This window comes from Canis aureus, chromosome 12, assembly GCF_053574225.1.
Source record: "Canis aureus isolate CA01 chromosome 12, VMU_Caureus_v.1.0, whole genome shotgun sequence".
Lineage (NCBI taxonomy): Eukaryota > Metazoa > Chordata > Mammalia > Carnivora > Canidae > Canis > Canis aureus.
In genome coordinates, this window is record NC_135622.1 from 12,065,175 (window position 1) to 12,087,604 (window position 22,430).

The 22,430-nt window shown below is 34.6% G+C and overlaps 2 protein-coding genes across 8 annotated transcripts in view; one reads left to right on the forward strand and one right to left on the reverse strand.

Annotated features, from left to right (window-relative positions):
- SYCP1 (synaptonemal complex protein 1) overlaps positions 1 to 22,430 on the reverse strand; it is a 143,773-nt gene that overhangs the window by 32,977 nt on the left and 88,366 nt on the right. For 5 of the 7 annotated variants that reach the window (XM_077842749.1, XM_077842748.1, XM_077842746.1 and 2 more), the window contains 5 exons: positions 21,513 to 21,572; positions 14,931 to 15,110; positions 10,180 to 10,323; positions 631 to 723; positions 13 to 512 (listed from right to left, as the gene is read on the reverse strand). In XM_077842749.1, the coding sequence (XP_077698875.1) occupies positions 375 to 512; positions 631 to 723; positions 10,180 to 10,323; positions 14,931 to 15,110; positions 21,513 to 21,572 (615 nt within the window). In that variant the 3' untranslated portion in view covers positions 13 to 374. Of the gene's footprint in view, positions 1 to 12; positions 513 to 630; positions 724 to 10,179; positions 10,324 to 14,930; positions 15,111 to 21,512; positions 21,573 to 22,430 lie in introns of those variants that run through there. The other 2 variants (XM_077842750.1, XM_077842752.1) reach the window with 2 other exon arrangements.
- On the forward strand, positions 19,798 to 20,206 carry LOC144280578 (large ribosomal subunit protein eL42-like). The gene has a single exon (XM_077842759.1). It carries the CDS (start codon positions 19,827 to 19,829, stop codon positions 20,145 to 20,147), a length of 321 nt encoding a protein of 106 aa, XP_077698885.1. The 5' UTR covers positions 19,798 to 19,826; the 3' UTR covers positions 20,148 to 20,206.

The window sequence follows — 22,430 nt, forward strand, 5'->3', positions numbered from 1 at the left end:
GATTCAGATGACTTTACAGAATCAATGAAAAGCATTTATTTGCATCCAAAATATTTTAATAGTAAAGAATAAAGAGTAAATCTCAATATGCTCCTAGCATTCAATGGATAACTTCACAAATTTGAAAACTTAGCTAAAACAGTTTCCATGAATAGAAGAAAAGATAAAAAACAAAACAATCATATTACCTAAGTAGAATTACAAGTTTTCGGGTAACATGTGGTAATTTACGCCAAAACATAAAAATCATAAGGAACAAATTATGCAAATATAAAAAAGTCTCAATGTCAGAAAATGGTTCAGAAAATAAAAAAATTTTAATTAACTATAAATTTGATGTTATTAGGTTCCTTAATCACACTGATTTTCTGAAATTAAACAAATAGCTTTTCTGCATCCTTTAGTTTTTTTTTCCTATCCATTTTAGCAATTACAGCCCAACGATCTTCCCGCATTTTCCTCATCGCTCCAAACTTCAGCGTAGATCCAGGGGTTGTTAGAGATGAAGGGGTCTTGAATACAAAATCAAATCAAATCAAATCAAAATATGTCTAATTTAAAAGATAAAGTCCAGCTTTTGAAATTTTCTTTCTGAAGTAAAAATTAAAAACTACCTTTAAAAAGCCCTACCTTTTTTGGTGTCCTGACACAAAGATGAGAAGTTGTTGGATAATTATTATTCTTGTATAATTTTTTCAATGTCTCTTCTTCTGAAACCATGCTCTTAAAGAAAAATACAAAAGAATAATTTGGAGTCTGTCATCACTAATATTAAAATTTTGCCTACATATCACAGAGAGGAGGAGAAAGATGAGAAAGGGAAGGGGGAAAGAAAGGAGGTGAGAAAAGGGAGGAGAGAGGAAAAAGAAGAGAGAAAAAAGAAGAAAAATTGAAGACAATGACAAAATAAATACTCGACATGCCAAACAAGGACATAGATTTAGATTCTATTAACTATATTCCTGAAAGGTCATATGAGATACACGATATCTATGAATAGTACTTTTCTACTGTTTTCTAGTTCAGTTTCAGTCTTTATACTACTACTTTACCATCCCTTTCCCCCTAGCCTACTTACTCAAACTCACACTTTGGCCTTAAAATAAGCAGTTATAAGCTTATAAAAATTATAATGTTATCAACTATCAATTTATGAGTATTATAATTCCCCCCAAATAATAATAGCTAACATTTATTTACTACTTTCTATATTAGGCATTGTTTTAAGCACTTTGCATATTTTAATTAGTTTTAATCCTCAAGATAATTTCATGGAATAAGTATACATTATCACCACTTTGAAGGTGAAGAACTGAGACAAAGAAATGTTAAGTAATTTGCCTAAAATAATACAGCTAGTTAAGAGTGGAGCCAGGATTCAAATCTAGGAAAGCAGGCTCTAGAAATCCATTCTTTTAATGAATATGCTACACAGATTTGGTCTGGTAAGCAATCAGTTCACATTATCTTTTCCTGCTCACTAATGTCACATTTACAGAGGTACATGAATAAAAATATTGAAACAGATTTTCATGAATTCTAAGATTTCAGCAGAATTCAGTACGTCATAAAGAATGCCTTTTGGGACACCTGGGTGGCTCAGTGGTTGAGCGTCTGCCTTTGGCCCAGGGTGTGATTCTACAGTCCCGGGATCAGGTCCCACATCGGGCTCTCTGCATGGAGCCTCTCTCTCTCTCTCTCTCTTTCTCTCATGAATAAATAAAATCTTTAAAAAAAATAAATTTAAAAAAACCTAAAGAGCTGCCTTTTCAAATATACTCAGAACCAGTATGTACCAACTGATCTGCTTAGAAAAATTATTTTAAAATCATCTTAAAAGCTATTAAAATTTTACTCAGTGCACAGTAATTTATTATTCGTTAATGACTGCCCATTTAAAAATAACAAATTAACCCAATTTAAAACAAAACTTTATCCTTATAACTCTGTAACATTCATCTTTTCATGTGTTTATTAGCCATTTGTATATCCTCTTTGGAGAAATGTCAATTCATGTCCTTTGCTCATTTTTAAATTGGGTTGTATGTTTTTCATTGCTGAGTTATGAGAGTTCCCTATGTATTCTGGACATTTATCCCTTTTCAGATATATGATATGGAAATATTTCTACCATTCTTGAGCTGGTCTTTCCCCTTTCTTAATAGTGTCCTTTGATTCACAAAAATTCTTAGTTTTGAAGTCAAACTTATCAGTTTTCTCTTTTCTTGTCGGTGCTTTTGGTGTCATACCCATGAGGCCCTTGCTAAATTTGATGTCATGAAAATTTCCCCAATATTTGCTTCTAAGAGTATCATAGTTTTAGCCTTAAGTTTTGGTTTTTGATCCATTTTGAGTCAGTTTTTCTATGTAAAGTAAGAGTCTCACTTTATTTTTTTGCATGTGAATATCCAGTTCTAACACCATTTGTTTAAAAAAACAAAAAACAAAAAAACAAAATAAAACAAAAACGTCTTTTGCCCCTGCTGAATGGCCTTGGCACTCTTACCAAAATTAATTAACTACATATGTGAGAATTTATTTCTAGGCTACTGTACTCCACTGGTCTATGTATCTGTCCTTAACCTAGTACTAATCTGTTTAAATTACTAGCTTCTGGAAAGTTTCAAAGTCAAGAATCAGGAGTCCTCCAACATTGCCTTTCTTTTTCAAAACTGTTTTAGCAATTTGGGGACCCTTGCAATTCCATATGAATTTTAAATTCATTTTAAAATTCCATTTTAAAATTTTCCATTTCTGCCAAAGGCTGTTGGAATTTCCATTTCTGCCAAAAGGCTGTTGGAATTTTGATAGAGATTGCACTGAATTTGCAGACTGCTTTGGGTAGTATTGATATCTTAACATGCTAAAGACTTAACATCCATAAACAATTTTTTCCTATTTCGTTAGGTCTTCTTTAATTTCCTTCAGCAATGTTTTGTAGTTTTCATTGTATTTCAATGTTTCACCTTCTTGGTTAGATCTGCTCCTAAATATTTGCTTAGATGATACTGTATATGGATTGTTTTCTTAATTTTTTCTTAATTTCCTTTTGGATTAATCACTGCTGATGTATAAAACCATAATCAATGTCATGTGTTCTTATGCCCTTCCACACTGCTAAGTTCAAATGAACTTTTTATTAGCTCTAATAAATAGCCTTCTTGTGATCTTTGTGATTTTCAGTGGATAGGATAGAATTATGGATAGGATAGAATCATGGCATCTGCAAATAGTTTTACCTCATTCCCATTTGTATGCCTGCTTTCTTTTTCCTCCCTCCCCCCCACCTTTGTTTTTTGTCTAATAGCCTAATAGTTCCTGCTAGAACTTCCACTACAATGTTGACTAGCAGTGGTGAAAGTGGACACCCATGTCACATTTTTTAAAATATTTCTTTATTCATGAGAGACAGAGGAAGAGAGAGAGAGAGAGAGAGAGAGAGAGAGAGGCAGAAGAAGAAGCAGGCTCCATGCAGGGAGCATGATGTGGGACTCAATCCTGGGTCTCCAGGATCATACCCTAGGCTGAAAGCAGCGCTAAACTGCTGAGCCACCCAGGCTGCCCTCCCATGTCACATTCTTAATCTAAGGGGGAAACTTTCAATCTTTCACCATTGCGTATGATGTTAAGTTGTGGGTTTTCCTAAGTACCTTTTATCATGCTGAGGAACTACCCCTCTATTCTTAGCTCTATAATAGTTTCTAAAATGAAAAAATGTTGTATGTTGTCAAATGCCTTTTCTGTACCAAATGAAATGATCATATGTGATTTTTCCCCCTTCATTATATTAATGTGATATATTACACTGATTCTCTTCTATTGAACCAGCCTGGCATTTCTTAGATAAATCACACTTAGATAAAACTCATAGCACTTTCATATGATGTGGAATTTGACTTGCTAATATTTTGTTAGACATTCAGAAAGGATAATAGCCTTTAATTTTCTTTTCTAGTAATGTCTTTATCTTGCTTTGGTATCAAGGTAGTGTTAGCCTCATAGAATGAGTTATCAAGAGTTCTCTCTTCAAATTTTTGAAGTCTGAGAAGGTTATGTCCTCAAATGTTTTATACAATCCATCAATGAAGCTATCTGGCCCAGGACTTTTCTTTGTTGAGACATTTTTGATTACTAAGTCCAATTCTGCAATTACTATAGATAGACCTCTTGAGGTTTTCTATTTCTTCTTGAGTCCGTTTAATTCATGTGTTTCAGGGATTTTACCCATTTGTCCATTTCTCCTAGGTTCTAAAATTTGTTGGCATATAGTAAACAAACTATTTTCTTTTTATGTGAGTGATTAGTAATAATATACCCACTTTTCATTTCTAATTCTAGTTATTTACATCTTCTTGTTAGTCTAGCTAAAGATTTGTCCACTATTTAATCTTTTCAAATAAATTTTGGTTTCATTGATTTTTTTCTATTGTTTTCTATTCTCTAATTTATCTCCCCATGAATCTTTATTATTTCCTTCCTCCTGCTCACTTTGAGTTTGCTCCCTTCTCTAGCTCTATAAAGTTTAAGTTATTGATTTGAGATCTTTTTTAATGTAGGAATTTAGAGCTACAAATTTCCTTCTGAGTATTGTTTTTGCTGTAACAAATAAATTTTGGTATATTGTGTTTTCATTTTTATTTATATGAGTCTTAATTTCCTTTGTGATTTCTTATTTGATCTACTGGTTGATTAAAAGTGTGTTAATTTTGAGGCACCTGGGTGGCTCGGTTAGCATCTGACTCTTGATTTCAGCCCAGGTCATGATCTCAGGGTCAAGCCCCATATCAGGTTCTGAACTCAGTGGAGAGTTTGCTTGAGATTCTCTCTCTCCCTCTCCTCCTTTCCTCACACTCTCTCTAAAATAAATAAATATTTAAAAAATAAAAGTGTTAATTTACATGAATTTGTGAATTTTCTAATTTCCTTACTCCATGATTTCTAATTTCAACCCATTATAGTCAGAGAAGATGCTCTGTATGATGTCTTTTAACAATGGAAAAAAGATAGTATCTTCAACAAACAGTGTTAGGAAAACTGGACAGAACATGCAAAAGAATGAAACAGAACCACTTTCTTACACCATACACAAAAATATATTCAGAGACCAAAATGTGAGACAGAAAACCATCAATCCTAGAGGAGAACACAGGGAGAAACCTCTTGACCTCAGTCATAGTGACTTCTTACTAGACATGTCACCAGAGACAAGAGAAACAAAAGTAAAACAAACTATTGGAACTTCATCAAGATAAAAAGCTTCTGCACAGTGAAGGAAACAACAAAACTTTAAGGCAGCCTATGAAATGGGAGGAGATACTTTCAAATGACATATCTGATAAAGGGTTAGTATCCACAATCTATAAAAAACTTATACAATTCAACATCCAAAAAATAAATAATCCAGTTAAGAAATAGGCAGAAGACATGAATAGACTCTTTTCCAAAGAAGACATCCAGATGCATAACAGACACATGAAAATGTCACTCCTCAGAAGGGAAATACAAATCTAAACCACAAAAGATACCACCACACACCAGTCAGAATGGCTAAAATTAACACAAGAAGTAACAGGTGTTGGTAAGGATGCAGAGAAAGGGGAACCATCTTGCACCATTGGCGAGAATGCATACTGGTGCAGCCACTCTGGAGAACAGTATGGAGGTTCCTCAAAAAGTTAAAAATAGAACTACCCTATGACTCAACAATTACACTACTAGGTATTACCCAAAGGACACAAAAATACAGATTTGAAAGAGTACATGCACCCTGATGTTTACAGCAGCAGTATCAACAATACCCAAACTATGGAGGGAGCCCAAATATCCTTCGACTGATGGATGAATGGATAAAGATATGGTGTATACACACATGCATGCACACACACTGGAATATTACTCAGCCATCAAAAAGAATGAAATCTTGCCATTTGCAATGGCATGGATGGAGCCAGAGTGTATTATGCTAAGTGAAATGTCAGTCAGAGAAAGACAAATACCACATGATCTCACTCATATGTGGAATTTAAGAAAGGAAATAGATGAACATATGGGAAGGGGGAAAAGAAAAAAAGGAGAGAGGGTAACAAACCATAAGATACTCAACAAAAGAGAACTGAGAGCTGATGAAAGAAAGTGAGTGGGGATGGGCTAGATGGGTATTAAAGAAGGCATTTGTTGGGATGAGCACTGGGTGTTGCATTTAAGTGGTTGGATCACTGAATTGCACTGTATATTAACTAAAGTTTAAATTTAAAATAATCCGTTAAGACTTGTTTTGTGGTCTATATGGTTTCTCCTAAAGAATATCTATTAATAATGTCTTTCTTTGCCTCTTTAACTTTTTGATTTAAAGTCTATTTTGTTGGTCATAGTATAGACATCCCAGATCTTTTATGGTTACTATTTGCATGGAGTATCTTTTTCCAACAGTTCACTTTCAATTAGTGTCTTTGGCTCTGAGTCTCTTTTAGACAGCATTATATGTATTATAGTATATTCTTTAAAATCAATTCAAAATAAAATAAAAATAAATTCTATAAACCTATGTTAATTGGACAATGTAATCTATTTACATTTAAAGTAATTACTGATAGAGATTAACTTCTTATTTGCTTTTTGTTTTCTATATGCCTTATAGGTTTGTTTGTTGTTTCTCATTTTCTCTGTTACTATCTTCTTTTGTGGTTAGGTGATTTTTTTGGTAGTGAAATATTTTTATTCCCTCCATATTTCCTATTCTACAGATTTCTTTGTGTAGTTACTATGGAGATTACATTTAACATCCTAATGTTATTAACAACCTAATTTTAATTTACAGCTTTACTTCAATAGCCTATAATAATTCTGCTTTTATATGACTCCATGGCCCTTTTCTATTATTGATGTCACAAATTACATCTTTATATATTGGGTGCCAAGTAACACAGATTAGCCATTTTAATGTATTCCTTTTAAATCCTGTAGAAAATAAAAAGTGAGGTTACAAACCAAATTATAATACTAGCTTTTGTAATTTCCCACATATTTTTTTTCAGAGATCCTCTATTTCTTCATATGGATTTGAGTTACTGGCTAGCATCCTTTCACTTCGACCTGAACAATTCCCTTTAACATTTCTTAAAAAGCGGTTCTAGTGGTAACTCCCTCAGCTTTTGTTGATCTAGCAAGGTCTTATTTTCTCCCCCATTTCTTAAGAACACTTTTAGCATATATCAAATTCTCAGTTGATAATTTCAGTTTTTTTCAGCACCTTGGATATGGAAAACTACCACCTTCTGGCTTCCAAGGTTTCTCAGTGAGAAATCAGCTGATAATTTTATTAAGAGTACCTCATCTGCAGTGAGTTGATTCTCACTATTTTCAAGATTCTTTGTCTTTGTCTTTAAACAGTTTGATTATAATGTGTGTAAGTCTATTTGATTTAATCCTACTTAGAATTCACTGAGCTTCTTGGACTTGTAGATTCATTTCCTCCATCAAAATATGAGAAGTATTATTTCTTCAAATATTCTTTCTTCCTTTTTACCCCTTCTCTTTTTCTGGGACTCCCACAAAGCATATATTGGTCTGTTTGATAATGTCCCACACGTCTCAGGCTGCCTGTTCACTTTTCATTCTTTTTTTTTTCTCTTCTTTACTCAAACTCAAAATAATTTCAATTGTCCTATTTCATCAATTCTTTCTTCTGCTTACACAAATCTTTTAAAATTCTCTAATGAACTTTTCATTTGTTATTGTACTTTCAACTTAATTTCTTTTTGGTTCTTTTTATAATTTCTCTTCATCGATATTCTCATTTTAGTCATACATCATTCTTCTTTGTCTGTCTTCCTTTAGCTCTTTCAGCATCTTTAAGACAATTTTGAAATATTTGTCCTGTAAGTTCAACACTGGGGCTTCTTCAGAGACATTTTTGTTGACTTGTTTTGCTATGCTTTCCTTCTTTGTATACCTTGTGATTTTTTTGGTGGTTGGAACTAGATATGAATCTTCTAACTGGATACTACAAATCAGATTCTTCCCTTTCCCCAGGATTTGCTGTAGTGAGTTAGTTTTGTTTTGCTTTATGTAGTATAAGTTTCTGTGCCATGGATCAGCCTGGATTAAAATTTTGAGATCTTCTCAGTTATTTTTTTTTTTTGAGCCTGTCTTTCCCTGGGCATGTGCAATGGTTTTAAATACCCCAGAAATGTGATTGCTCTTGAATGTCCTAATTCTTAAAATGCCTGGTCCTCCAAAGAAGAAAAGTGAAAAAAAGAAAACCAGGTACAGTTCATTTAAATCCTCTGTGAGACGCTTTCAGCCAGTGTGGGTTGAAATAATGGTAGCCAGTTTCTGTGCCTGCACAATGATGAGAAGTAGCAATGATAATACAAAACACTGAGTCTTGATATTCAGAGAAAAAAATCCTTATTTCTCACCCTGGCTACAGCAAGACATGAGCATGGCTGCCAACAATAGAGCTATGGATTGAATGAGAGGCAGTCACTAACATTCTTAAGGCTGAAATTGACCAAAATTAACTATAATTTACTAAGTTTCAACCTTGGAAGTTGCAAGAATCCAAACAGTCTCCAGAGTTCCAAAATAATCACTTCAGACAATTTCTGAAGTACAACTGCTGTATAGGTAAAGAAATAAATTCATGGTATTTCATACTCCACCATCTTCTGTAAGGTCACTCTAGACAATCTATTTTTTAATCTAATTTTAAAATTATTTGAATGTTCACCAACATTTATATGCAACAATAAGAAAATTACAAAAATAGTAACTTCAAGTGATAATTATAATCAAATAGACTGTGAAATGTCTTTTTAGGCAAGTATAAATAATTGTGCATACTTATATAATACTGTAGTATGTTTATTGTGTCACAAAGTTGTGATGCTCCATTTAAAAATGAAATCATGAATCAATCTGAATCTCATATCAGCTAAGAAACTAGACTAAATCCACACTGCTAGAAAAATAGTATGGATTCCAACACTAGACTAATTCCAGAGCTCATAATCTTTCTACTAATTCTCTTTAAATTTTTGTATATCTGGACTTCAGTTTGAGCTAGCAGTTATTATGTATAATGACTTACATAGTCTATGGAGCTAAACTATCTGTGTTCAAATTTTGGTTCCGTGACTTACTAGCTATGATCTTGGGCAAGGTACCTCTGTGACTCAGTTTCCTAATCTGTAAAACGAGAATAGCAACACTGTATATTTCTAACATGAGATTGTTCTAAGAAATAATGTATGTAATCTTTGCAACAGTGCTTGGTTCGCAGTTTTAATCATTAAAATATTAAAATATTAATCATCATCTATAAAACAAGGAGGTACTTAAGTAAGGATGTTAACTTCAATAATTCATGTTTTAAGACTTCAGCTACTCATTATTCCAGAATAAATGAAAATAGAGAGTCCCAAAGCAGTAAAAAAGCTTGAAGGATCTCAAAAGCTATAAGTGGCAATAATGAAACAAACAAGTGCCTTTAACTGGAATTTTGTAACTAAGACTCTTTGGTATATTGCTTCATTTTGTGTGATGAGGTTTGTTTTAGAATTAATCTAAATTTAATTATTCTCAATAAATCAGTATTATAACTTTAGAAAATACTGGTATGTGTGGATACACTCATGACGGCATAATTAGTAATATAAACTGCTAGGGGAAATATCTTCCTTAAACAACTCATCTTTAATACATTAACTCTTCAAGAATGATAGAAATGTTATACTTGTCAACCAATAACTGGATATAGATTTCAATCAATAAGTGATATAAAATAAGGAACATGAATAATACACAAAATCAAGAAGGGCCCTAAATAACAAATTTGGTTATTTGCAAGATTCACCTAACCTTCCTTAAAAACAAAAAAGAAAAAGAAAACGTGGTAAAAACTCTTTTATACCACTCTGCTGGAAAACAAAATGATTTCATCATCTCGTGTGTCAATTATGTGACATCAAGTATTTCACAATGCTGTTTTCTGAAGTTAGATTCTTTGAACCCTACTTCTCCAAAATGCACAAGCATAGAGTTCTGAGTTATAGAGCTCTATTATGTTTTAATATTGCAATGGTAGATACTATGTGCATACATCATATATATACATCAAAAAATAATGTATAAAAATTATATAAACAAGTAATAAATACTGATTTGTAGTTTTTTTACCAAAAGATCAGTAGCTTCTGAGCTATCCGAATTAATATCAAACTCAAAGACCATTTTTCTCTTTTTATTACTTTCTTCAGTGGGTACATTCTTGCTTTCTCTTTGCTGAATTTTTAGTTTCGTTGGTGTCTTCACAGTATATGCCTATCCAAAAATAAAAACATATTATCACATCAAACCCTATATTATTGATAAATATAAGTTGAATCTTTAGTAATAAATAAGTCATCATTATTAATGGGATGTATAGAGAGATTTTTGATAAGAATTTCATTCAGATATTTTTGATACTAAAACTTCTTTCTTCAAACAAATTATAATATTGGACATTTTCTTTGTCCTTCCCTTCAACTGACTAAGGAAAATAATGGCATGAGAGAGGGGGTAGAGGGGCTCTCTAGCTTTAGCAGTCAACAAACTTAAGAAACGAGGGACTTAAGACCAAAGAACTGAATGAGCTTTGCTCTCTCTACAAAAATACTGATTTATGAGAAAATAGGTATGCTTATATTTTGTTCATAAAGTAATTCACATTAGTAAGTGTTTAGTATTCCATATTATCCTGTAAGTCTTATAATTTTTTTAAAAAAGTACCTTTAAAGAGTTAGATCAGTGACATCAGCAAAAACGGCAGAGTAAGGTACTCCAAAAATTTGCTCTTCCATAAAGCAATAAAAATACTAGTAAAATGGTCAAAGTCAGCTTTTTTAGAACTCTGAAAATTAACCAAAAGCTTGCCACAAACTATAGTGCTGCTTCTTTTTTTTAATGGCTGAACCCCTGAAAGAACATTAAGTTTTGTGGTATCTTAACTTTTCTTCATCCCAGCCCCGGTTTTCTATGTTATCCTCAAAAAATAATATCCCACAGTCCTGGTCCAGCCTGAGAGCCACTAGACAGAGAAGAACAGAATTGAGAGCTCTTTCAAAAAGCTTTATTCCCAAAAAAGTTGTCATTAACTGTCTAGTGGCCCCTGAAAGACCTCACTGACAAGGCTGTCTGTATTTAAACTGACTTAGAGCTCATTCAGTTCAAAGAGCTTTCTCCTTGGTGTGGAATACAGCACAGCATTTGTCAAAACAATTACAGGCAAATGTTTTAACTTTGCAGCTCCAGGAGGCAATGATTTTAAGAGGGCAAATGATAGACTAACCAAAAAGTTCAAAAGAACAGGTGGGAAATGAGACATCCATAGAGGCTTTGAAAAGCTCTGACATTGGAAAAATCAAATAAAATCTAAAGTTTTGTTAACAGTAATGTGCCAATGTATGTTTCTTAGTTTCAACAAATGGTAATGAAGGTGTTAACAATGTGGAAAACTGGGTGACAGATATAAAGAAATTCTCTGTACTACCTTTGCAACTTATCTGTGAATTTAAAATTATGGTAAAAAAATGCTCTTTTAAAAAAATGCTCATGGGGTCACCACACCCATGAGAACAGCTAAAATCAAAAAGTTAAAAAACACCATGTGGTGGCAAGGATGTGGAACAACTAGAATACTCACTCACTGCTAGCTAGGCTGTAAACTGGTGCAATTTTTTAAAAAAGAAAAACATGATTGGCAGTATGATACAATGAGAAATATATGTTTAGTCTTTGTCCCTGGTTCCTGAAACAACTTCTAAAACCTGTGTAATTTCCTGAGTGATGGGGTGATCAGAGCATCTTTTGGTACAATATTTGGTTTTGTCCCCAGTAATGTAACATGAGTCTTCTGTTATTCGAAATAAGCTCCTTTCGGGATCCCTGGGTGGCGCAGCCGTTTAGCACCTGCCTTTGGCCCAGGGCGCGATCCTGGAGACCCAGGATCGAATCCCACGCCAGGCTCCCAGTGCATGGAGCCTGTTTCTCCCTCTGCCTGTGTCTCTGCCTGTGTGTGTGTGTGTGTGTGTGTGTGTGTGTGTGTGACTACCATAAATTAAAAAAAATTTTTAAAAAAAAAAAAGCTCCTTTCAACTGGACCAGAATTAAGGCTAATGAAATAACTGGCAGTAAGTGGCTCCTAGATAACTTCAGGATAATGGCGGTCACCAGAAAAACCAAGGCTTGATTAGAAGTTTGTAACCTTTCAGCTATACCCCTTGACCTCCTCGGGAGGGAAGAGGGGTTGGAGATTGAGTTAATCACCAATGGCCAATGATTTAACCAATCATGGTGGGTAATGAAACCTCCATAAAAACCCCTAAATGAATGAGGTTCTGAGAGTTTCCATGTGGGCAAACACATAGAGGCACTGGAAGGGTGGCACTCCTGAAGAAGGCATGAAAGTTCTGTACCCCTTTCCTTACACCTTGCCCTATTCATCTTTACCATTTGACGGTTCTTGAGTTGTATTCTTTATGATAAACTGTTAATAGTAAGTAAATGAACTAGTAAGTAAATGAACTTCCTGAGTTCTGTGAATCATTTTAGCAAATCAGCAAACCTGGGGAGGAGGGTTATAGGAACCCCCAATTTAGAGCCAGTTGGTCAGTAGTACAAGTGGCAAACCAAGGTTATGCCTGGTGTGTGAAGTGGAAGCAGTATTGTGGGACTGAGCCCTTAACCTGTGGGGTCTATATTAACTCCAAATACTATCAGAATTTAATCAAATTTTAGGACAACTAGTTGTTGTCTGGAAAATCAGAGAACTGGCATAGGAAAAAAGAACCCCATATGTTTTGTATCACAGTAAAACACAGCAGTAAAAAACAGCTCAGGCACTATCTATTAAGATGGAACATATTATGCATAACCTTATAACCCACCAATTTCATTCCTAAAGACATACCCAACATATATGTCAAATATTAGACTTTTTATAGCAAGACTATGCATAAAAATCCAGTCAGGAAAGTACCCAAAAGTCCACTAACAATACAATAAATAAGTAAACTGTGGCACATCACACAATGGAATACTATATAGAAATATAAACAGAAAATCTACAACTTCAAGCAACAATATGGATAGTGAGTCCCACAAACATAATATTAAGTGAAAAAACTAAAAACAAAAATGATTCTCTGTATAGAAAATGCAAAAATGGGGAAAATGCAAAAACTGATATATCTATTAGAGTTGGGACAGTAGTTGGGTCTTGGGGGAGAAACTAGTGATTAAAAGGGGCACAAGAAAATCTTCAGGAGTGACAGTAACATGTGTTTTAATCTGAATGCTGGTTACAAAGTCATGTTTAGTTTGTAAAGAATCATCGAGTTGTATAATTAAGAGCTGTGCATTTTTCTTACATATATTTCAATATAAAGTTTTTTAAGTAAAGTCATTCCATATAGAGATCACTTCATAATCTGAATAATATAAATATAAAAAATAATTTTATATAAAAGCCTCTCAAAGCTATGTAGTTTACTAATCTTCATAATTTCCATAGTGTGGATAATATTGTATATGTAACAGGATGTGAGAGAGACTCTTCCTTTTGCTCTGAAATTGTCAACTGGAGCACAAAGCTATGGAAAAAAATGCTAATAACCCATATTCTAAAGAAAGCAACCTATGATTAAAGCCAGATCCTTCTCTAGGGCTTATTAAAAGGTGGTTAAACTGGCCCTACAATCACCAAACACCTTTTTTCCCCAGTTATTTTAAGGAAACTAGGAGGGGAACGCATGAAATTTCAGGTTAGAGGAATAGAGAGGTCAAAATATTTTTCCCTTCAATTTCCAACGCAAATGAGGAGATAACCCTTAACAGCGGCCTTACAAAAAATAGACCTTCAAGAAGGACTGGCATCTCATTCCCTCAATAGATATAAACTAAGGAAGAAATTTTATAGCAGCAATGGCCACGATAGCCAAACTGTGGAAGGAGCCTCGGTGTCCAACGAAAGATGAATGGATAAAGAAGATGTGGTTTATGTATACAATGGAATATTACTCAGCTATTAGAAATGACAAATACCCACCATTTGCTTCAACGTGGATGGAACTGGAGGGTATTATGCTGAGTGAAGTAAGTCAGTCGGAGAAGGACAAACATTATATGTTCTCATTCATTTGGGGAATATAAATAATAGTGAAAGGGAATATAAGGGAAGGGAGAAGAAATGTGTGGGAAATATCAGAAAGGGAGACAGAACGTAAAGACTGCTAACTCTGGGAAACGAACTAGGGGTGGTAGAAGGGGAGGAGGGCGGGGGGTGGGAGTGAATGGGTGACGGGCACTGGGTGTTATTCTGTAGGTTAGTAAATTGAACACCAATAAAAAATAAAAAAAATTAAAAAATAAAAAAATAAAAAAATAAATTTTATCTCTTTGTGCCTGTCTGGATAGCTTAGAATAAAAAGAAATGAGAGAGAGATGGGTGGCAGGACATGGGGTCAGAAATAGAGTATTCTGTACTGCTATTTAGCATGCAAAGGTTGAATGAATTCCCCATGGATTAAGTGGATATGTGGAAGGTAGCTAGTAACTGAGCCTTCTTGTTGGTGGCACCTGATCCACCAAGGGCTGACTGCTAAGTAAAGGACTCTAGCAGGAAGATAATACAAAGTAACTGGGGTGATACTGAAAAATGTTAAGAACCAGATTTCTCACATCAGGGAATGCCATCTGGTGAATGACAGAAAGTTATGGAATCTACTCAAAATGTCATTCAGTTGAGGACAGTGATACAAAAAAAAATTTCACAAGATTGAATTGGTTTTATATTTATATGTGTGATTCCAGATATATGGTATATGATAGCAGAACCTTACTTTTTAACTAAAAATATTATGACCTTCCTAGAAATTTTAGCAACCAACCTTTGGCAATGGTGTAGATAAAGTACTTTTAGTCGGTGTCCACGAATAGTCTCTCTTATCTTTGGATTTGCTATGGTCAGCTGATGTGAAGTTTTGAGATACATTTTGTGAAGGAGCTGCTTTAGAATCAAATTTCCAATAATGAGTTTCAGGTGTTTTCAATAAAGGTGTCTGTGTTTTCTGTATTGAACAACAAAAGGGAATAAAATCATCACTACATGTCATTTTAATTAAAGTGTACTAATTAGTAGAAATAACACTGGAATAAACTAGAATTTATCCTCAAATTTATTAATAATTAATAACTTTGAATAAATTACCCTTGCCACTTTATTTTTCCACTTAAGATGAAAATGGTATCTGTCTGTCTTCACAGAGCTGCTATGAAAATAAATAAAATGTCTCAATTCTCTAACCAACCAAAAGCTGAGGATCTGCTGAAGACAAATCTCTATTCCTGGTGGCAAAAAGCCTTTCTTTGTGGTTCATTACAATAGCCTAAAAACCAGAGGGCAGTTTATTTTATTCTTATTTGTATCCATTCTCTTTTATGCTTTCATATTTCCTCTCTCATCTATAAAAATATCAGCCCTTTCCTATCCACCAGCCTTACTCCTCACAAAAAAAAAAAAAAGAAAGAAGAAGAAGAAGAGGAGGAAGAGGAGGAGGAGGAAGAAAGAAGGAGGAGGAGGAGGAGGAGGAGAAAAGAAAAATAGAGAAGAAAAATTGTAAAAGTAAAGAATCAGAAACTTTTTCCAGGAGGAAAAAAATAACTACTTTCTTCAATTCTGAAGATAAACAAATTACAAATTTACTCTAAATACTTAGGACTTTACTTGAACTCAATTTCTTCCATTTTCTTTCTATCTTTATATGTATCTTCTTTTCAGCGCCTGACCTATCTTTCTAGTAAGAGTTCATAATAACTGCTTTGGTGGAATTGTGCTAGCTGCTTTCTAATTTTATCACTTCCTTTGGTCACCACCATCTCCATGAATACAATCATGGCAATTACAAGAAAAAACAAGAGTGCATGCACAAACACACAATCACACACACATACACACAAAGGGCTATTCTCAAAAGTTCAGTGGTTAAATCTGCAGTAAATTTAAGTTAGGAGAGTACAGGATGCAAGATTAAGAGGTGACCACATGTGCTATAAAAACACTGGACTGATTGATGGACAAATGGATAAGGAAGATATGGTACCTACACACAAGAGGAATATAACACAACTGTAATAAAGGATGACATTGTGCCATCTGAGACACCATGGATAGACCTAGAGGGCATAATTATGCTAAGTGAAATAAATCAGACTGACAAAAACAAGTACCATATGATTTCACTCATATGTGGAATCCCAAAAAACAAGTGAATAAACAAACAAAAAGCATAAGCAGACCTATAAATGCACAGGACAAATTGATGTTTGTCAGATGGGGGAAGGATAGGCAAAATAGATGAAGGGATGTGGGAAAAACAAGGTTTCAGTTAGGGAATTAATAAATCATGGGAACAAGAGGCACAGCATAAGGAGAAAAGTCAATGATATTGTAATACCAATTAAACAGGACATACAGTATCTACATTTGCGATGAACACAGTATAACGTACAAACTTATTGAATCACTATGCTGTACACCTGAACTTATGTAACACTGTATGTTAACTGTGTGTGTGTGTGTGCGTGCGCGCGCACTCGCGTGTACACAAACAACCATAGGACCAGGAGTCAAGTAATATGCTCTTTTCTCTTGGATCTCATAATATCTTGTTGGATGATATTAAGTAAATTTTCAAGCATCCCTAGGCCTGAATTTATGCATCTGTATGATGAAGGGACTAAAAATGAGATGATGTGTACATTTCTGCCCAGTTCTAGTCATCTCACTTCACCATCTTTTTTCCAGCAGGTATAAATTTTGGGAGCATTACTTTACACAGCTGTATTTTTTGTATCCTATATTCCTGTTTAGGAAGGCCTATATATTTCTACATTATAGTTGATAACACAATTTTGATGAAAGCAAACTTTTTCTGCTCTCTAAGTTCACCAGGAGTCATCCTCAGAATCTCCAAAATATAACTGTTTTCAGGGACAAATTTTTCTCTCCTGAAAGGACTGAGAATGACAACTACACCACCTTGTGGCCAAGTCTGGGAATTTAACATTTGAAAGAAAATGCACTCCCATTCTAGAACACTGAAATAGACCTCTTCATTATAAGTCATGGAAATGTACTTTCCTATGAGTTACATTCTTCTATGAATGTTACAAGAATATTTTATTGTATTTCACTTTATTGCACTTTACAGATTCTGTATGTTTTTTGGTGTTTTTATTTTTTTGCAAATTGGAAGGTTTGTGACAACTCTGACTCAGGCAAGTCTATCAGCACCATTTTTCCAAAAGCATTTACTCAATGCCACTTGTGTCACTTTGTGTCATATTTTGGTAGTCCTTATAATATTTCAAACTGCTAGATTATTATATTTGCTATGGTAATCCGTTATTAGTGACCTTTGATGTTACTATTGTAATTGTTTGGGGGCACCATGAACCACACCCATATAAGATGGCAAACTTAACCTAAGTGTTGTGTGTGTTCTGATTGCTCCACTGACCTACCATTCCCCATCTCTCTCCCTGTCTTTAAGCCTCCCTATTCTCTGAGGCACAACAAAACTGAAATTAGGCCAATCTTCATGCACTCGTAAGAGAAAAAGAGTTATCCATCTCTCACTTTAAATCAAAAGCTAGAAATGATTCAGCTAGAGAGAGGAAGGAATGTTGAGAGCTGAGACATGGCCAAAAGCTAGGCCTCTTGCACCAACCACTTAGCCAAGTTGTGAATGGAAAGGAAAAGTTCTTGAAGGATGCTAAAAGTACTATTTTCAGGGAGCACACGAACGATAAGAAAGTGAAACAGCCTATACTGATATGGAGAAAGTTGCAGTGGTCTGGATAAATCAAACCAGTTACAACATTACTTTAAGCCAAAACCTAACCCAGAGCAAGGCCCTAACTCTCTTCAATTCTAGGAAGGCTGAGAGAGATGAGAAAGTTGCAGAAGAAAAGTCTGAAGCTAGCAGAGGTTGGCTCATGAGATTTAAGGAAAGAAGACATTTCCATAAGATAAAAGTGAAGGTGAGGGGTGCCTAGGTGGCTCAGTCAATTAAGCATCTGCCTTTGGCTCAAGTCATGATTCCAGGATCCTGCTATCAAGCCCTGCATTGGGCTCCCTGCTCAGCAGGATGTCTGTTTCTCCCTCTCCCTTTGCCCCCACCCCACTTATGTTCTCTCACTCACTTGCTCTCTAATACATAATTCTCTTTTTTAAAAAAGTGCACAGTGAGCAGCAAGTGCTAATGTAGAAACTCCAACAAGTTATCCAGAAGACCTAGCTAATTAAGTACTGAAGAGGTCAATACTAAAAAAAGAGTTTCAATGTAGACAAAATAGCCAAATATTGGAAGAAGATGTCATCTAGGACTTTCATAGCTAGGGAGCATAAGTCAATGCCTGCCTTCAAAGTTTCAAAGGACGGGCTGACTCCCTTGTTAAAGACTAATGCAGCTGGTGACTTTAAGTTGAAGCCAGTGCTCATTAACCCTTCTGAAAATCCTAGGGCTCTTTAAGAATTATGCCAAATCTACTTGCCTATGCTCTATAAATAGAACAACAACCAAGCCTGGATGACAGTATATCTAATTACAACATGGTTTACTAAATATTTTAACCCCACTGTTAAGACCTACTGCTTGGACAAAAAGATTCCTTTCAAAATATTATTGCTCATTGATAATGGACCTACTTACCCAAGAGCTCTGATGGAGATGCACAAGATAAACGCTGTGATACCTGCTAATACAACATCATTCTGAAGCCCATGCATCAAAGAGTCATTCCGACTTTCAAGTCTTATTATTTAAGAAATACATTTTGTAAAACTATAGGTGCCATAGATAGTGATTCTACTGATGGATCTGGGAAAAGTAAGTTGAAAACCTTCTGAGGGGACCTGGGTGGCTAAGTGGTTGAACATCTGCCTTTGGCTTAGGTAGTGATCTTGGAGTCCTGGGATTGAGTCCCTCATTGGGCTTCTCTGCGGGGCACCTGATTCTCCCTCTGCGTATGCGTCTGCCTCTATCTGTGTGTCTCTCATGAATAAATAAATAAAATCTTAAAAAAAAAAAAGAAAACTTTCTGGAAAGAAGGCACCATTCTAGATGCTATTAAGAATATTGGTGGGGCAGCCCAGGTGGCTCAGCAGTTTAGCGCCGCCTTCAGCTCAGTGTGTGATCCTGGAGACCTGGGATCGAGTCCCATGTCAGGCTCCCTGCATGGAGCCTGCTTCTCCCTCTGCCTGTGTCTCTGCCTCTCTCTCTCTCTCTCTCTGTCTCTCATGAATAAATAAATAAAATCTTAAAAAAAAAAAAAAGAATGTTTGTGATTTGGGATGCCTGGGTGGCTCAGTGGTTGAGCATCTGCCTTTGACTCAGGGTGTGATCCCAGGGTCTGAGATCAAGTCCCAAATCGGGCTCCTTGGGGAGAGTCTGCTTCTCCCTCTGCCTATGTCTCTGCCTCTCTCTGTGTATCTCTCATGAATAAATAAATAAAATCTTTTTTTAAAAAAGCATATTTGTGATTCATAGGAAGAGGTCAAATATCAATTATTAACAGGAATTCAGAAGAAGTTGATTCCAACCCTCATGGATGACTATAAGGGGTTCAAGACTTTCCTGGCAAAAATAACTGCAGATGTGGTGGAAACAGCAAGGAAACTAGAATTAAAAATGGAGCCTGACAACGTGACTTAATGGTTGCAATCTCATGATTACTTCAAAAAGTGAGGAGTTGCTTTCCGTGCCGATAGCGCTCTCGCAAAGATGGTGAATGTTCCTAAAACCCGCCGGACTTTCTGCAAGAAGTGTGGTAAGCACCAACCCCACAAAGTGACACAGTACAAGAAAGGCAAAGATTCTCTTTACACCCAGGGAAAGCGGCGTTATGACCGGAAGCAGAGTGGCTATGGTGGGCAGACTAAGCCGATCTTCCGGAAAAAGGCTAAAACTACAAAGAAGATTGTGCTGAGGCTTGAATGTGTTGAGCCCAACTGCAGATCGAAGAGAATGCTGGCTATTAAGAGATGCAAGCATTTTGAACTGGGAGGAGGTAAGAAGAGAAAAGGCCAAGTGATCCAGTTCTAAACTTCATATTTTGTTATGAAGACAATAAAATCTTGATGCTATGTTCAAAAAAAAAAAAAGTGAGTAGTTGCTTCTTATAGATCAGCAAAAAGAAGTGGTTTCTTGAGATAAAATCTACTCCTGGTGAACATGCTGTGAAGATTGTTAAAATGACAACAAAGGATTTAGAATATTATGTAAACTTCACTGATAAATCAGCAACAGCATATGAGAGGATTGACTCTGATTTTGAAAGAAGTTCTCCTGTGGGTAAAATGCTATCAAACAGTAATCCTATGGTAAAGAGAAATCATTCACAAAAGGAAGAGTCAATGAAGCAACCTTCACTGTTGTCTTATTTTACAAAATTGCCATGGTCATCCCAACTTTCAGCAACCATCAGCCCTGATCAGTCAACAGCCATTAATATCAAGACAAGATCCTCTACCAGCAAAAAGATTACAACTTATTGAAAGCTCACATGATGGTTAGCATTTTTAAGTAATACAGTATTTTTAAATTAAGGTATGAACATTGTTTTTTAGACATAATTCTATTGCACACTCAACATACAGTGTGCATATAACTTTTATTTGCACTGGGAAACCAAAAACTCATTTGACTTGCTTTATTTATTGTGATACTCACTTCACTGCATTGGTCTGGAACTGAACCCACAAGATTAAGGTATGTCTGTATATAGAATATTTACGATTTTTTTACATTGAAGCATAATTAACATATACTATTATATTTGTTTCAAGTGTAATATAATGATTCAACAATTCTATGCATTACTCAGTGCTCATCATTCTATTTTTTAGAATGCTTATATGGCATTTCCTACATGCCAAGCACTGTTTATTTATCAATGCCTTAAAAATATTATCTCACTTAGTCCTTTTAACAACTTTAAAAAACAGATACTATTAATTAGTCATTTATATATGAACAAGCTGAGGCCGAAAGAAATAACTTGTCCAAATCAGAAATGTTTGATAAAACTATTAATTATTATATATAAGGCTTATGATACTTCAATATCATTGGAATAAAGTATAGCAAATAAAGGCCTATTTAAAATGTTTTTATTATTTCCTCATCATTTGTAATTTATGTATCTAGGACTTCAGATAAACAGTTGTGGCATTTACTAATCTACTTGAAAACAGAAATAAATAATGGGTGTATTTTACTAAAATTATACTGAATCAAAACAACTCCATACAAAATGTGACACCTATTTTCATAATCTGAACACATTCTATATTTGAAATGAATATTAGATGTTCCTTACCTATTTATGAACAAAAATTTTTCCAAGTAGATGTTAGAAAACAAGTTGACTTACTAAGAAAAATCAGGAGAATTATATAAAACTCTTACCTTGTCTTTTTTTTCAAGAGTAATAACTATGTTTTCTTTTGCCTCTCTTTTGAGTTTTTCCTATTAAAAATGAGTACACACAATGAAGTCACTATTATTATCAAAAACTAATGCTATTATCAAAATACTTCTAAGAATTACTAACAAAGAATAAACTCTAAAATCTTATAATGAAAACAAAACAAGAAAAATAAATTAGTTTCTTTCTACAGAGCTTGTTATTACTTTTAATTACCTTTTTAAAAAATTCTTATCTATCCAGTATGTATCTATGGAATCTTGGGTAAGTCTTTTAACACTCTGAATCAACTTTCTCATTTGTAAAATGATCAGATTATAAACTAAGGAATACACTTAAGTAACTAATTGTGAAGAGCTATTAAGAGATCCAAAGTATTATGGGCCTTTAGAGACAGAATTCAATTTTTTATGTGCATTGAGGAAGGGCACATTTCAGTTGAACCTTGAATAATGAATTTTTAACATGAGATAAACAAGGATGGGGGAGGAAGTACAAGAAAGTACAAAATACTTAGGAAACAATACATCATTTTTGCTAGAGATTAGGGTGTGTGTATATTCAGTAGAGGAAAAAGAAAAATTAACCCTGACCTACAAAAAAGAATATGTACTATGCCTTTAATATGATAGTCACCCAGAGAAGAGAATTGTTACAGCCCCAGGAAGCCTTAAAGGACTCAGAGAAGATAAAGTTCCAACACAGAATTTTAAGCAAACTTGCCTTGCCTACCCATGATGCCTATGCCAATATCAACCTCACTGAATGCTTTGTATATACCATATTCTCTCTCCCAGAGTGTTGCTCCTAACTGGAGAACTCACTTCACCATGAAGCTGGTAGTAAGCTAATGTAACAATAGTCACTATTCTTATTATGTACCCTATCAATGAACAATA